Source organism: Oryza glaberrima, chromosome 12, assembly GCF_000147395.1.
Source record: "Oryza glaberrima chromosome 12, OglaRS2, whole genome shotgun sequence".
Lineage (NCBI taxonomy): Eukaryota > Viridiplantae > Streptophyta > Magnoliopsida > Poales > Poaceae > Oryza > Oryza glaberrima.
This window is the reverse complement of record NC_068337.1, coordinates 15840360-15856153: the sequence shown is the minus strand read 5'-3', so window position 1 is coordinate 15856153 and position 15794 is coordinate 15840360. Positions and strand designations below refer to the sequence as shown.

At 46.8% G+C, this 15794-nt stretch overlaps 1 protein-coding gene across 1 annotated transcript; it reads right to left on the bottom strand.

Moving 5' to 3' along the window:
- Positions 1 to 11053: 11053 nt before the first annotated feature.
- On the bottom strand, positions 11054 to 12777 carry LOC127757659 (UPF0481 protein At3g47200-like). Its single transcript, XM_052283226.1, has 2 exons — positions 12153 to 12777; positions 11054 to 12076 (listed from the first exon to the last, which is right to left on the bottom strand). Exons 1-2 carry the CDS (start codon positions 12762 to 12764, stop codon positions 11318 to 11320), a joined length of 1371 nt encoding a protein of 456 aa, XP_052139186.1. The 5' UTR covers positions 12765 to 12777; the 3' UTR covers positions 11054 to 11317.
- Positions 12778 to 15794: the final 3017 nt, after the last annotated feature.

Sequence of the window (15794 nt, the reverse complement as noted above, 5' to 3'; positions counted from 1 at the left end):
AAGTTATGGTCGCGATGACCAAAGTATAGGACTCCATCGACATGTGATAATTTTCAAGTCAAAATGTGAAGTGGAACATGCATTAAATCCTCCATTAATCATGTTGTACATAATTAAGAGAATTTGCTAAATCAAAGTACAAAATTTATATAATTTTGTAAATTAATAAAGCGAGAAAGTAGAGAGTGTCTTGAAATAATATGCAAAAGGCATGTTATTAAGACAACAAATAAATTTAGTGAAACAGGGTATTTGAATAAACACCTATGTTAATTAACGGATAACATCAGTGGTCTATAGGACCATTACATAATAATATGAAGAACTGATGAACTATTTCCACTAAATTACAGAAAACATAGGGACTAAAATGTAATTGCTGCTGAAAATAAAATTAAAAACTAAATTTAAATGGTAAATTGGGAGGTGGGCCGAAATCTAAAGGATTCGGCCCACCACCGTGTGGCACTAGGCCAGCAGGCGGGGGGGAGCGGGACGCTGGGCCGGCCCATCTGGCCTGGCACCAAAAAGCAGTGGGGTGGGGGCGTCAGGGGGGGTTAGGGTTAACCATAACCACCCCCACGATTTCGCCGCCACCGCCGCCGCCCTTTCCGCCGCCCACGCCGCCGCCCTGTTCGCCGCTCACCGCCGCCGACGTCGTCGTGGGGAACGCTGCCGACGCCGCCCTAGGGTGCCACCGACGCCGCCCTGGAGCGCCTACCGACGCCGCCGAGGTGGGCCACCGACGCCGAGTTCGCCGCCGCTGCCTCCATTTCCACCGCCGCCACACGCTGCCACCACCCTTCAGTCGCCGATACCACCTGCATCCACCCTTCGCCGCCCACCGCCGTCGCCATCCACCACCACTGCCGCCACGGCTGCCCCTCCGTCCGCCGGCGGTTGGCCGGCCGGGTTAGGCCGACGGCTCCCGATCCTCATCGGAGTCGGAAGCCGGCCGAGCCCGGACGCCATCCCCGGCACCCCGTTAGGGAGTGTACGGCTAGGAGAGCCATGGGGAACGGCGATGAAGGTGTGGCGGAGGCCGGGACGGCGAGCGGCAGCTTCATTGGCGTGACGACGAGACGAGGACGGATTGAAGAAGGGCGGCTCCCCCGTGCGCGCAGCCAGGGTACCGGTCCGGCCAGACCCCGGTGGCGCGGGAGTGGGGGAACGGCGTCGGCGTCGGCTTGGTGTCGGTGGAGGTGGTGAAGGAGCGGTTGATGGTGGCGGTAGCGACTCCATCTCCGGGGGAAGATCACATGGCTCGCTAGGCAGTGTCACCACTGCCGTCCATCCGTGGTGGGCGCAGTACTGCACCCCTTGCACAAGGATCCGGCGAGGTGCTTCGGCAACCGGAGGTGGAGGAGGAGGCGTGACAGGGACGGGCGGGGGAACCACAACCGGAGTTGTAGTCACACGGCGGCGAGGGTAGTGGCGGCGGCCACCAACCCTAGCCTTGCCTCCACGGGATCTCCGGCGCGTCCTCCTCATCGATCGACGAAGAAGATGGCGAAGCCGGCGTGCGCGCTGATGGCGAGGGAGGCCGAGAACGGCATCCATGATTCAATGAAAGGTAGGCATCGTACCTTCTCTGTTGATTCTTCTTTCCGCTTTTCTGTTAGATCAAAAGCGATGTTTCTTCCTTCTTTCACTTCGCGATCTCCTTCGCGAGAGCGAAAGTGCTGATAACGTGTTGAAAGTGTATAAAATTGATTGAGCGAGAGAGATTGAGAGAGAGAATTTAACACAAGAATGTAGGGAATGAATAAGCGGATCCTTTATTGATAACAGTGTTACAATATATAGGAGGGAGAGAGGCGGCAACCGGAGGCGCGATGGTTTGAGAACCATCGCGCCCGTTGCTAGAATCGTTGTGAGGCGAGAAGAGGTGTGGGGCACGACCAACCGTCGTGTCCCTGAGTTGGTTGTTACTCTATCCATATATATGGATGAGATCACCCAAATATTTCATAACAGTGCTAATGCAAGAATGATCATTTCGCATGGCCCTAGGCTGCGCTCTTTTTAAGATGTTTGAAACGGCTAATTAGCCACACGTAAAACGGGAAATGTAATTAGTATATGATTAATTAAGTATTAATATATAAAAAAGTTGATGAATATATTTATTAGTTATTTTAAACAACTTATATATATAAAGTTTTCACGTAAAATGCATCGATTAATAGTTTGGAAAGCTGTGCTTACGAGAAACGAGAAGTACCCTAGTGCTGCTGTACCAGTTCCTAGTGGCGCCGCGGTGTGGGTTCTTGTCAGGGCAACCAGTTAGCAGGTTGTTGCGGAACATGTCGAGAGGGTGGAGCGCGGGATAAGTGTCCTCTGGCAGCGTCTTGTTGCACGACGGCGAGATGAACGTCAACGCCATGTTGTTCGCTTTGTGCTTGATATCATCTTTCTACAAGTAATCCAATTGTTAGCTTGTTTGGATCAGCAAAATAAAACTACACGTACTACTGCAGAGAAGCATATCAGTGTCATCCTTATCGATGCCAGATGAACCAAAACCCCAAACTACTTCAGTGACGGTTATTTAAGGAACTGGCATGGGAAAACAAAACAAGAAGAGTATATGTGGGCTGAGCCGACTCCAGATCTCCGATCACCCCCACCACCACCCTGCGTTTCTACAGCTCTCCTCTCTCTTCCTTTTGGGTGAGGGTACCCTTGTCCTCTCCCTAACTAGTGACACCCTCGTCATCTCAGTGCTTATGTAGTGGCTGCGGCCATGCCGCTTGTGCCGCCTCCTCGCGCTCCCCCTCCCTCTCCTCTCTGGTGAGGTGGGGAAGGTGGCCGGGACCGGAGGCGGAGAGGGAGGGGCGCCATAGAGGAGTGGATGCTGGAGAGGTGACGACAAAGACAGAGGCGTTGGATCCAACCACCCCCAAGCGCCGGTGGGGGTGGGCAGAGAGGAGGAGAGGCAATGCCAGATCTGATCGCCCCTTAGCACCTAGCGAGGAGGCACGGTGGGAGGGGAGGGGGAGGAGGCATGTAGCAGAGGAGAGGAGAGGCGCGGGTGGGAGAGGATAAGGCTAACTATGACTCTTTTCTAAAGAACTGGTACCTATCATATAAGCATAGATGTCGAATCTTTAAAAAAATCATCACTAATATTATAGGCACCAGTTTTTCATCTCATGAAGATGGAAACAGTTAATATAAATCTTTATGCGGTGTTATATAGTAGTGTATATTAAGACATAAGATAAATTTGAAGAACTTGTTTGTACAGTACAAAACGTCATAGATCCTAGAACGAAAGTTCGAGGAATGTATTGGTCATTCACATTCCCTTTTCCAAAATTCTATTGTGCCAAACAAATTGTGTTATACGTAAATATTTAAGTAAACCCAGGGGCGGGCCCACTTCAATTCATGGGTATTCAAATGAATACCCAAGATTTTTTTTAAAAAATACATATATGAAGTATATATTCCATATGTATATATAGAAAAAAGAAAAATAACTATACCCATTCAAAGCTCAAAAGAAGCCCAAACTGAACCCTCCCAGCACTCACCATTTCAGGCCCATTGGCCCAATAACAAAGAAAAGCCCACGTTTCTAACCCTATCTCTTCTCCTCAACTCCCCTTCCCATCCCAACCGGCCAACCCTCCCAGCCGCCAGCCGCCAGGCCGACGCCGCGGCGCGCACGCGCCGGCGCTGTCGCCACGCCAACCCAGCCGCCTGCGCGCCTCGCCGGTCGTGGCGTCGCGACGCGCACGCACCGGCGCCGCCGCCGGCCCACCGCCCGACGCATCCCCCTCGTCCGGCCACCCGTCGCCTATCACCTGCGCTGCGCCAGCAGGCAACAGCCAGCAGGGAACAGGCTGCCTCCAGCCGTCGCCGCGGCGCCACAGCGCGCCTCCTGCTAGGCTCCACTGCAGGCGCTGTCGCGCTGACCACTCCACTCTACTCCAGTCCACCTCCACGGCTCCACCGGCCAACAAGGCGACGAAGTCACGAAGGTAACTCTTCCCTTCATGGCTAATTTGGCTAGTCGCCTAGATGGCTAGATGGTTAGGAATAGGAATTACAAAGTAGGAACATTTTGGATTAGGAGTACAGGAAATTAGGATTTAATTCATAGTTGAATCTAGCTTGGAGGATATTGTTCATGGTTGAACATTTTTTATTTAAAATTTGAATCCGGGAATGATTCATGGTTGAATATAGTCTATTGTTGTTTTGTAGGTTTGAAACATTAAGAGAGAAAAGGGCTCCCACGGTTAGAAGAATATTTGAATGATTGCTTGGTTACATTCATTAAAAGGGATTTCTTCTTGCAAGTTAAGGATAAAGATATCATCAATCATTTTCAAAATATCAAGAAACCGAAAGTTATTCTCTAAATTGTAAGATTTCTTATAATTTTGTCATTTTATATGCTCTATAAATTTGATATGTTTTATCAATTAATAGTTTAGTATTATACTATAATATGCTTAACACATTCAATTTATGATCAATTTTATCCATCCATCTATGACTTTATGAAATCATGTATATCCGTTATATATTATACAACCATTAGACTTTGGGTTGAAAATTTTTTTCTATCTCTTCTAATTTCGAATACCCAAGTTGAAAATCCTAGGCCCGTCCTGAGTAAACCGGTTTTAATAAAACCTGCTATATATATGTAAACAAAATGCATGCGCGGCGCGGCAAATAGCGGAGGAAATTAGTATCCTATTCCTGCCAATTACCAGTTGATTGCCGCTCTCGACGGCGAGGAGCTTCTCGAGGACAAGGAGAGGCAGCTGGTTATCGATGATGAGCATGTCGCGGCGGACATGCGGCACCATGTACATCGCGTCGTGGCGGCCGAAGACCGGGTCGCTTTCCGCGTATCCGCCGCCGGTGCCCGGCGACCTTCGCCGGCCTCATCATCTCCAGCAGGAAGCAGCCGTCGGTGACCATCACCTGCAGGAACCTCTCCCTGTGCTCGCCCCACCACTCGCCGCCGAGGTCCTGGTACGCGTCCTCGGTCCTCCAGCTCGTGCGCCACCGCCCGGACCGCCGCGACGTACTCCACCAGCTTCCTCCTAGACCGCCGGAGGAGCTGCCTGACGGCGCGGCGCTTGTGCTGCTCCATGGGCCGCAGATGATCGGACGGTGTGCCAGCCAGTTGCACCTAAAAGCCTAAGCTGATAGGGAAAGGCGGGCAATTCACTTTATACACTCCAACACTAACTCCGATGCCGCGTCGGCGCCGGCGAGGCCACTCTTCAGATCGTGCACCCACGCCGGCGTGACGTCTCCAGAAGCCATAGAAAGAGAGAGAGAGATAGCAGAGCGGGCTTCTCAAAAGCTATCTAGCTTCTGTATGTTAGATCATGGATGGAGAGACAGCCATGGACGATGAATGGATCGATCTCTCAGGAAGGCCGGAGGAGGTAGAAAAGAATGCGACCGATTGGAGTGAGGAACGAGCGAAGTAGATAATATTGCTTTCAAGCTGAGGAGGCAAGGAACCTAGCTCTACTTACTCTTTCTGTTCCAAAATACTATACTATAGCAGGTATATATTCAGATAAGTAAGTTAGCTTATGTGTTTGAGAGGCTAGGCTAGATAAATCTACTGTCGGAAAAGATCTATCGGTATAACTTTGATGAATTATCAATCAGCAGTTGTAACGTCCTGGTTTTCGTGCAACAAGGGGAATGCCATTTTTGTGCCCTATGAAGATATCCACTCATTCTTAGGACGTGATGTAAATGGTTACGGAAAATCTGAGAAAAAAATGATAACATAGATAATTGTGTGTGATATCACTACGTCATGTAATTTTAAATTCGACCTATATAGATAAGTTAAAGAAAAATAACAAATCTGACTATAAATAGTACTCGTACGAATCTTAGTGTAATTTGTTTTTATTTTCTCATTTCGTGGATCAAATTTGAAATTGATTTTTTCACTGGATCGATGATATATATATGACTAATATAAGTTAATTTTTTAAAGACCTTTTTATAGTTGTTTGGATATAAATATATGACTATTGTCGATGTTTGATGTCTCGACTACGTTATTTACATGGCATGGGGATCGTTGTTACTAGGATATACGCGAGACTGAGGTAAAAGAGATGGAGACAGGGATTTTTATACAGGTTCGGGCCCCTGAATTGTCAGGTAATAACCCTACTTCCTGTTGGCCGAAGCCGGTATTGCTCTTATTCATGATAATCACACCAGTACAATATTTGGGGTAGCCTATCTAACTGTTGTCGACATGGCGGTCTGACGATCTGACTCGTAGTCGACAATAGGGTAGCCTTCCTCCTCGAATCCGTGCCTGGCGAGATCAGAGATAGCGCTTTCGTCTCTCCTGACAGTATCCGAAGACACCGTAGGGTACTAGCTGTGCTTATCCCTGAAGTCGATATCCGGCGGCGTGTCTTGGCGCATGTAGGCTTCTATGTTGTGGCTTCTATATCGATTGTGTTGGGGGTTGATCCTGTTGGGTGTTGATCCTCCTAGGGGGTTCTGTATTTATACCCATAGGTGTCCCCTTGTCCAAGTAGAACTAGGGAAACCAATATGGATACAATCCGAGTAGTCCTTATCGTTCCCATGTAGAACTCTGGTTGTCTTTCCTTATCCGGAACTCCTCCTATATCCGCAGGTTGTTTCCGTATAGGACATGGTATGTGGTGGGTCCTGCCAAGATTTAGTCAAATACTATTCGGTATGTGGTATCCATAACCCTGACAGTAGCCCCCGACTTCAATGCAAATGAACGAATTCGTATTCTCAACCGCGCACAGGCCTTGGAGTAACTGTTATCGAGCTCATGTGACCGTTCTCGATGAGTTCAGAGATAACGTTAGACTTCTTTTATCAACCTCGTGCGGGCACCTAAAGGGTTTGTCTGAGTCAATCTCCGACGTCAACCAAGAAAGTACAAAGCATACGACTAAGTCTCCCGTCTTGCTGTAATCGAGAATTTGGATTGAAGTCAAGAAATTTTATCTTGGCGGGTACACCATCTCTTCATTCCGTATTCCTTGTCGAGATCCACCAACCGTTCTCGAGCGATCGAGAAGGCGTAGTATCTGCGACGAAGCCTTGTCAACATTTGTCATACTCGCCTTAGTCGATCTTCGTGTAGAACCATAGAGACATGTGGTCTTCGATAATGTCGAATAGAATTTTCCTGACATCAATACTCAGAAAAGAATATTAGATAGAAATAGCCCCCGAGCGAAAGCTCAAAGGGTGACATGTTATAATATGTATAAAAAACTGAAGATGAATTAAACTTACAGACCAATGTTTTGTATATGAGCGTCTACTCTTTTACCGACTTCGATCAGTCAGTTTGTTGAGTTATACACTCTCCCTAGCCCCCAGCCTTGTCGTCGGAGAATCATTCTCGGAGGATAAGGCTCTTGGACCTTTGACCTGCCTCGGTTGAACAAGCACTGATCCTAGCCCCTAGCCGTGAAGTTGGAAAATCCAATTTCCGATTACACGGCTTGGTTAATACTCACGGCAAGAACTCTTACATGACCAGATCTTACATGGTCTTTTGTCTCTACAGGATCCGACAAGGCCTTATCGGCTCTGGGCGTCCCTAGCCGAAGTTCCCTTAGGTTCCTCGGAGGCCTTGTCAAGACGGCGTAAAGGGACAGTAGGATAGGTTTCAATGCTAGGTGTCATCGTGGTAAGGGATCTCTAGGTAAAACACTTGGCGATATTGTGTACCTGATGTCAACTCTGTTGGAGTAGAGGTAATGGGAGAATCGCTACACCTCTGGTCGAGGACCAGGTAGTAGTCGTAACTCGACCACTAGAAGTAAAGAAGTAAAGGTAGTGGGAAAATCGCTACACCACTGGTCGAGAACCAGATGTAGTCTAAACTCGACCACTAGAAGTAAGGGTAGTGGGAGAATCGCTACACCACTGGTCGAGAACTAGATGTAGTCTAAACTCGACCACTAGAAGTAAGGGTAGTGGGAGAATTGCTACACCGCTGGTCGAGAACCAGATGTAGTCTAAACTTGACCACTAGAAATCAGGGTAGTGGGAGAATCGCTACACCGCTGGTCGAGAACCAGATGTAGTCTAAACTCGACCACTAGAAGTCAGGGTAGTGAGAGAATCGCTACATTGCTGGTCGAGAACCAGATGTAGTCTAAACTCGACCACTAGAAGTAAATGTATGAGAGATCGCTACGATTGACTGGTTGAGAACCAGTGAGTAGGTGTCTCTCGATCATTTGGAGTCGTGGTACGAGGACCGCTACGCTGCCGGTCAAAGACTAGTCGTAGCTGTTCCTCAACCATCTGAAGTCATGGTGCGAGGACCGCTGCGTTATTGCTGTAGTCGTACCTCGACCATCTGAAGTTGCGGTGCGAGAGATTGCTACGTTTTACTAGTTCGAGAACCAGCGAGCGAGTAGAATTATCTCTCGAACACCAATGGAAGTTGCGGTGTGAGAGATTGCTACGTACTGGTTCGAGAACCAGCGAGCGAGTAGAATTATCTCTTGAACACCAATGGAAGTTGCGGTACGAGAGATTGCTACGTACTGGTTCGAGAACCAGCGAGCGAGTAGAATTATCTCTCGAACACCAATGGAAGTTGCGGTGCGAGAGATTGCTACGTACTGGTTCGAGAACCAGCGAACGTGTAGAGTTATCTCTCGAACACCAATGGAAGTTTGCGGTGCGAGAGATTGCTACGTACTGGTTCGAGAACCAGCGAACGTGTAGAGTTATCTCTCGAACACCAATGGAAGTTTGCGGTGCGAGAGATTGCTACGTACTGGTTCGAGAACCAGCGAACGTGTAGAGTTATCTCTCGAACACCAATGGAGGTTGCGGTGCGAGAGATTGCTACGTACTGGTTCGAGAACCAGCGAACGTGTAGAGTTATCTCTCGAACACCAATGGAGGTTGCGGTGCGAGAGATTGCTACGTACTGGTTCGAGGACCAGCGAACGTGTAGAGTTATCTCTCGAACACCAATGGAGGTTGCGGTGCGAGAGATTGCTACGGTACAGAACGTGTAGACGAACGAGCGAGTAGAATTATCTCTCGAACACCAATGGAAGTGCTAGAGTTGGTTTATTATGTGCGTCTCATGTGGCCAGCATGACTCACACACCCAACTTGTAGCATATCCAGATGTCCGCTCGCAATCATGTCGGATGATCAAGCCGACAACGTTTCACGAGGAATTATCTGTTAACAACCTTTTCTCAAATAGTCCAGCCACAGCTGGTGCTATGAGATAGGTCGTCGGTCTTCGTTGGTAGGTTGGGCGCGACGACTCTGCATTTGTCGAGGTTGTTCTCGATAATGCGGTGTACTTGACCACAACCTACTCGAGTGCTCAATTGTTCCTAAAAACTATTTTCTAGAAAACAAGATATATAGTAGATAATATCGAGTATGTACTCAAAAACTGCATGGATTTTCTAACATTATCAAGATATAACGAGCAGATGTAAATATCAGGCATTATGTAAACTATAAACAAGCATGATTTATACAGAAGAAGATAGAGAGAGCCCCCAGCGTTAGACCGTAGTCGATTTAACATCGGGGATACTCGCGCAATAGATATTGTATAAAAAACATGCTCTGGGTAAACATGATTACCCATAATAAATCATGGATCTGACAATGCTGTATGATCTGAATAGGTACGATAAATTGCAGATAAAATATTGCGTACCTTGGTAGATACATGCCGGATGTATCTACGAAATTAGTAGATCAATTTAAAAAACAAATCTATCAATTACCTTGTTGCGTACTCGTTCGACATCATACGATCTGACATCTTTTGGTACGCCGCGAAGCTTGAGGCTTGGTTGATCTCGATAGACCAAGTTGTCGATGACGATGATGGTTCCGATCTAGTCGGAAGATGTACTTGGACAGGTTGGACCTCCCCATAGCCGAAGTCGTCGAGTAGCTTGTTGTTGAAGAATCCATCTTTTGAACCCATCTCGTCGAAATCCTGAAGCACCAAATCCCCCTACCCGGCGCGCCACTGTCGACGTTTGATGTCTCGACTACGGTATTTGCATGGTATGGGGATCGTTGATACTAGGATATACGCGAGACTGAGGTAAAAGAGATGGAGACAGGGATTTTATACAGGTTCGGGCCCCTGAATTGTCAGGTAATAACCCTACATCCTGTTGGCCGAAGCCGGTATTGCTCTTATTCATGATAATCACACCAGTACAATATTTGGAGTAGCCTATCTAACTGTTGTCGACATGGCGGTCTGACGATCTGATTCATAGTCGACAACAGGGTAGCCTTCCTCCTCGAATCCATGCCCGGCGAGATCAGAGATAGCGCTTTCGTCTCTCCTGACATTATCCGAAGACATCGTAGGGTACTAGCCGTGCTTATCCCTGAAGTCGATATCCGGCGGCGTGTCTTGGCGCATGTAGGTTTCTATGTTGTGGCTTCTATGTCGATTGTGTTGGATGTTGATTCTCCTAGGGGGTCCTGTATTTATACCCATAGGTGTCCCCTTGTCCAAATAGAACTAGAGAAACCAATATGGATACAATCTGAGTGGTCCTTGTCGTTACCATATAGAACTCTGGTTGTTTTTCCTTATCCGGAACTCCTCCTATGTCCGCAGGTTGTTTTCGTATAGGACATGGTATGTGGTGGGTCCGTCCAAGATTTAGTTAACTACTATTCGGTATGTGGTATCCATAACTCTGACAACCATATATATACAGGGTTTTTATATAGGTATCTAAAGTTGTGCAAGGCACAACCAAATTAAATGGCTAGTACAATGCAGGGTTGAAATACATTTTGAAAGTACTCCATACATCCAAAAGTTGTTTTCCTTTTGTCACCAAACCATGAAGAAAATAACTCATCCCACATATAACAAAAACTGCAAAACAGTATATATGCATGCAACCAACAAGTATTAAGATAGTTGCTTAGGTTCCGATAGATAATTTAATGTAAAACAAAAACACAATCTTTATTTAAATCTTAGATACATACAGACTATAAATATGGCCATCTCATTTGAAAGAGATCAAAACAAAAAATAAAATATGATTAAGACTTTTGGAAAGAGGACATGTAAGTATAATGCAATCACGTTACAATTATTGTGTATTCACATTTAATGATTTTCTAGGAGAAAATATGCTGAGAAATGAATAGCAAATTAAAGTCGTTTATTATTACTGTGACAAACAAATTCGGATTTCAACTTGGGGCAGCAGGACCAGGACGGGAGGAGGCGTTGAATTAAGTGCCACTGCCACTGGCTAGCAGGATTATATTGTCACCGGTGGTAGAACTGTAGGACTGTGAAGATAGTCTGTACGACGGTCATGGCGAGGAGGGAGACGGCGCCGGCGAGGGAAAGGAACGTCCACGGGCTCCGGAAGTAGGTGTTAACCAGGTTGCCAAACCAGACGTCCCACAGGCGCCAACGACTCCGGCAGTAGCTGTTCACCGCGGTGTAAATGTAGTCCATCTCGCTCTCCGGATCCAGCACGATGTACCTGGAGAGGCGATCGAACATCGCCGCCACCGCCCTGTGGCCGCCGACGGCGTTCTGGATGATCCGCGGGATGCTCAGTAGCTCCACGTCCCTGGACGATCTGATGAGGGAGTCCATGAGGAAGACGAAGGCGGAGACGTCGTTGCCGGCACCCGGGTGGAGCCGCTCGAACGCTATGAGGTTGAGGAATATGTGCTCTGTGGTGTCGTCGACGGCGATGGCGGGGAGGAGGAGCACGCCGCGGCGGAATCGGATGTCGAGGAGGCTGTCCGTCCCGTTCCGCCTGAACCGGATGCCCATCTCGTGGAGCTCCGTCGCCGAGCGGATCGTGAAGGCCGCGGCGTCGTCGGCTCTCACGGCGCCGTCCATCGGTGGCTTGATCCGGTGATGGCCACTGTGCTGTCGTCTGAGCATGCTCTTGCGGAACAAGTCGAGCGGGTGGAGCGCCGCCTGTACATTCACCGGCGGCGGCGTGCGCATGCTCGGCGACACAAAACGCAGCACCATCCTCCTGACTGTATCCTCGATCATTCCATCCTACTTCAAGTAATCAGATCGATTGGTTAATTAATTGGCTTGCGTTGCGGCCAGAATATGAATGAATGTCATTTACCTCTACGCTGCACTCGACAGCGACGAGCCTGTCGAGGAGAAGGAGTGGAAGCTGGTTCTCCATGATGAGCATGTCCCGGCGGACGTACGGCGCCGTGTAGATTGCGCCGTGGCGGCTGAACACTGGGTCATCCGGCTGGTAGCCGGCGTGCGCCGTCGACCACCCCGAACTTTCCCAGCCCCAGGTGCCGGTGGTCGTCCGCATCACCTCCAGCAGGAAGCAGCCATCCATGACCATCATCCGCAGGAACTTCTCGCCGCGCCACTCGTCACCGAGATCCTGGTACGCGCCCTCGAGCTCCCACGCCAAGCTCTCCACGGCCGCGACGAACTCGCCCACCGGCCTGCGGGCCCGCCGGACGACGTGCAGGACCGCCCGGCGCTTGTGCTCCTCCATGGGCACAAGGTGCGCCTCGCCGTGGTGGAAGGGGCCCAGCGACACCACCTGCGGCTGGTAAGCGAGCGGCTGCAGGTTCTTGACGGACGCCGGCACGCGGTAGACGGAGTGCCTGCTGCTCCCTGGGGTGAGTTCCGAGCCCCACCGCGTGTAGACGTCGTCCAGGCTCATCTCCAGGTCCACCACCCACGAAAGTCTACCTGCTGTCTGCTGCATTCATTTCCATGATTTCCATCCATCCATCGATGGCACTGTCATTCACTTATGTCGTCGTTATATATACACCAGTATCTCTCATTCTTTTCTGAGCATTGCATCCGGATGCATGATGCATTGCCCCCCGGTGAAGAATACCTGACCATCTTTCAAAGCCATTACGTCAAACTATGGAGGGGATGGGTGAGGCAAAGAATAAAGTGAGTACATATATATCTAAGGTAGGAGGCGGGCATTTTTTTTTAAAAAAATTACCCTACCCGAATCATAGCCATCGGATTGAGATCGGAAGGACCTGATTGCAGGAGTGCAGGAGTGCACGGGATGTGCTGAGTGCACCTGATACGTTGCCCCATATATATCTTAATTAATTAAAATATTATAGTAACTTTCCTTTCATCACACCAAAATTTTAATCCGTAAGTCCGATTGAGCGGTGCCCTCAATGCCCCCATGCACAATGTGTTCATCGCATACGCCGGTGACGGATGGCTCTCTCTCCTCCCTCTCTTCCTTTCATCTCCGCTAGGGACAATGAAGGAGCATGGGACGGCGACCGGTGGTGGACGGCTGTGGTGGGGGGACAGAGCTCGGCGAGGGATCTCTAGGGCGGCGGCACCGGCGGTGACGGGGACGACTCTATCTCTCCCCTTCTCCTCGATCAGTTTCCTTTTCTTCTTCGCAGTGTGTGTGTGTGTGGGGGGGGGGGGGGGGGGACAACGAGAGAGCGCGGTGCGGCGACTGGTGGTGGACGTCGACAGCAGCGGTACGGAGCTCAGCGAGGGAGCTCCAGTGGTCACCACCGGGGCAGCCGTCGCCAGTGCCGATAGCTTCATAGGCGCCAATCTCGTCGGGGATGTCCTATTGGGAACAAGATGAGAGACGGAGAAATACGAGTGAAGGGATAGAAGACTGACATGTGGGCCACTATATTTTACTATTTTTTTGTCTGATTGATTGACATGTGGGTCTCATTAAAGTTTTATTTTTTATTTTTTAACTGACACGTAAGTGCCACGTAGACACTAAATGTCACGAAGACCAAGTCAACATGCCGCGTGGATGCCATATAGGACAAAACCACTAGTCAAACCTCCGAGGGACTTGATTTGCACCGGTTTTTAAATATGGAGGAGATGTTATTCCTGGTATTGCTATTGAGGGAGGTGATTCAATCAAGAGCAGGAGTTGAGGGAGGAAAAATAGACTTATTCCTTTCTAAAATGTTGAGGATAAAAGACAAAATAGACCGATTCATAATATTCATGGACTTAAATGTAACAATAATCTAACAATTGGTTGGAATAATTTTAAATATTTGATTGTATCTTACGTTAAATATTTTTAAATTCGACTTGTATCATCCCTAAGTATATATACTACTTCATCCGTTTCATATTACAAGTAGTTTTGACTTTTTTTCTAATCATTTTTCTTAAAATTTAACTAAATCTATTAAAAAGCTAGCAACATCTACAACACCAAATTAGTTTTAGTAAAACTAATATTTAATGTATTTTGATAACTAGGAAGGTGGCCCGCGCGTATGCGCGGACACTTATATTATTGAAAGGTAAGATTTTTATTGTTTGTTCAAAGATTTTGTCTCATAGATTAAGGGAAAACTAAAGTTCGGATAATGTTATTTTATAATAATTTAAGGTTTCTATTTTTCTTAAGGTATCTTAAAAATTCATTCACAAACTTCTAAGTAGGAGATGGATTAAGTACTTACGACTTTTGAATCATGTTTTTTTCTCGAGTAAATAATAAACTATTGCTTGTAGTATGGCTACAAATTAAAAATGTGAGAGCAAGATACTCAAAATTCTTGTGATTAAATCGTCTCATGAAGGCGCATGATATAGTAAGAAAGATAGGGAAGCGTATATATGAAGAAAAGAAGAAAGGGAAAAAAGATAAAAGGGAGGGGAAGCATAGGTACCCACGCGTACGTAGGTGCGTATCGAAGATGGAGAGGTGGGACCTTGTAGTATTTAGTTTCTTCTAAAATCATTTTAATCTAATGGTTTATAATATTGAACCCACCGATTTAAGTGAAAATCAAGTAATAGATACTTTGCTTTTTTTTCTTAGAATTTCTAATATTTTCTCTAATTTATTAGAGCACCAAGTGGTAGCTTGAGGGTATTTGAAATTTTAATGCACTTACCACATGTAATGAGAATATTAACCATGTAATATATATGTATGGGATATATGTTAATATTCATTCTAGCTTTGTCCATGTTTATATACATGTAGAGAGAAATTAAATATGTTGCTAGCAAACCATTAGATGTCTAATTAATAGCAAATAATTTTGACACCTATTTACAATTGTTCATAGTAGCTCTTAAGATTCATGTTACCACTTTGATTATTCGTTGATCACCATGACTCGCACGAAAAAAATATGTACTACTTAGGGTTTAGGACACTGAAATTGATGAATTATCTGATTTATGTGATAGCTATTTGAGATTATAAACAAATGAATTTGTTTAAGAAAAGCACCATTTATGAACTTGGAAAAGTGTGGAGCGTGCAAACGAAAATGCAAAAGATGGAATCAATAAAAAATTAGGGCCTTAAAACTTCCTTATTACTCTTATCCTAGTAAGAATTCTATTAATATGCGTTAATATTGTGCTGAAAATAGGGAGGAGATTAGAGAGGAATGAATAGCATAGAACTCGAGTCAGTGTAATAGTGTTATGCACATGTGATTGGAGAGGGAGGTGGAGGGGACATTGTTTTTCTAATGTTTCTAAATAATGTAGGTGAGAACTTGTTGTTTTCTCATTCTAAAAATCTTTAACAGTTGATATATATGTGGTGGCCTAAAATTTTTATATAGATATTTTTTTTCATGTTATTAACAAAAGCGGTAGCGTTGCAGTGATCGTGATCACCTAAGATGCCTCAGACATGATGCTTTGTCACACGTGCGAAAGGCAAAGGTGCAGACGTGCATTGTGCAGCGGACCAAAAAGAGAACTTTGGACACTTTAGTTATTAACAATAGAT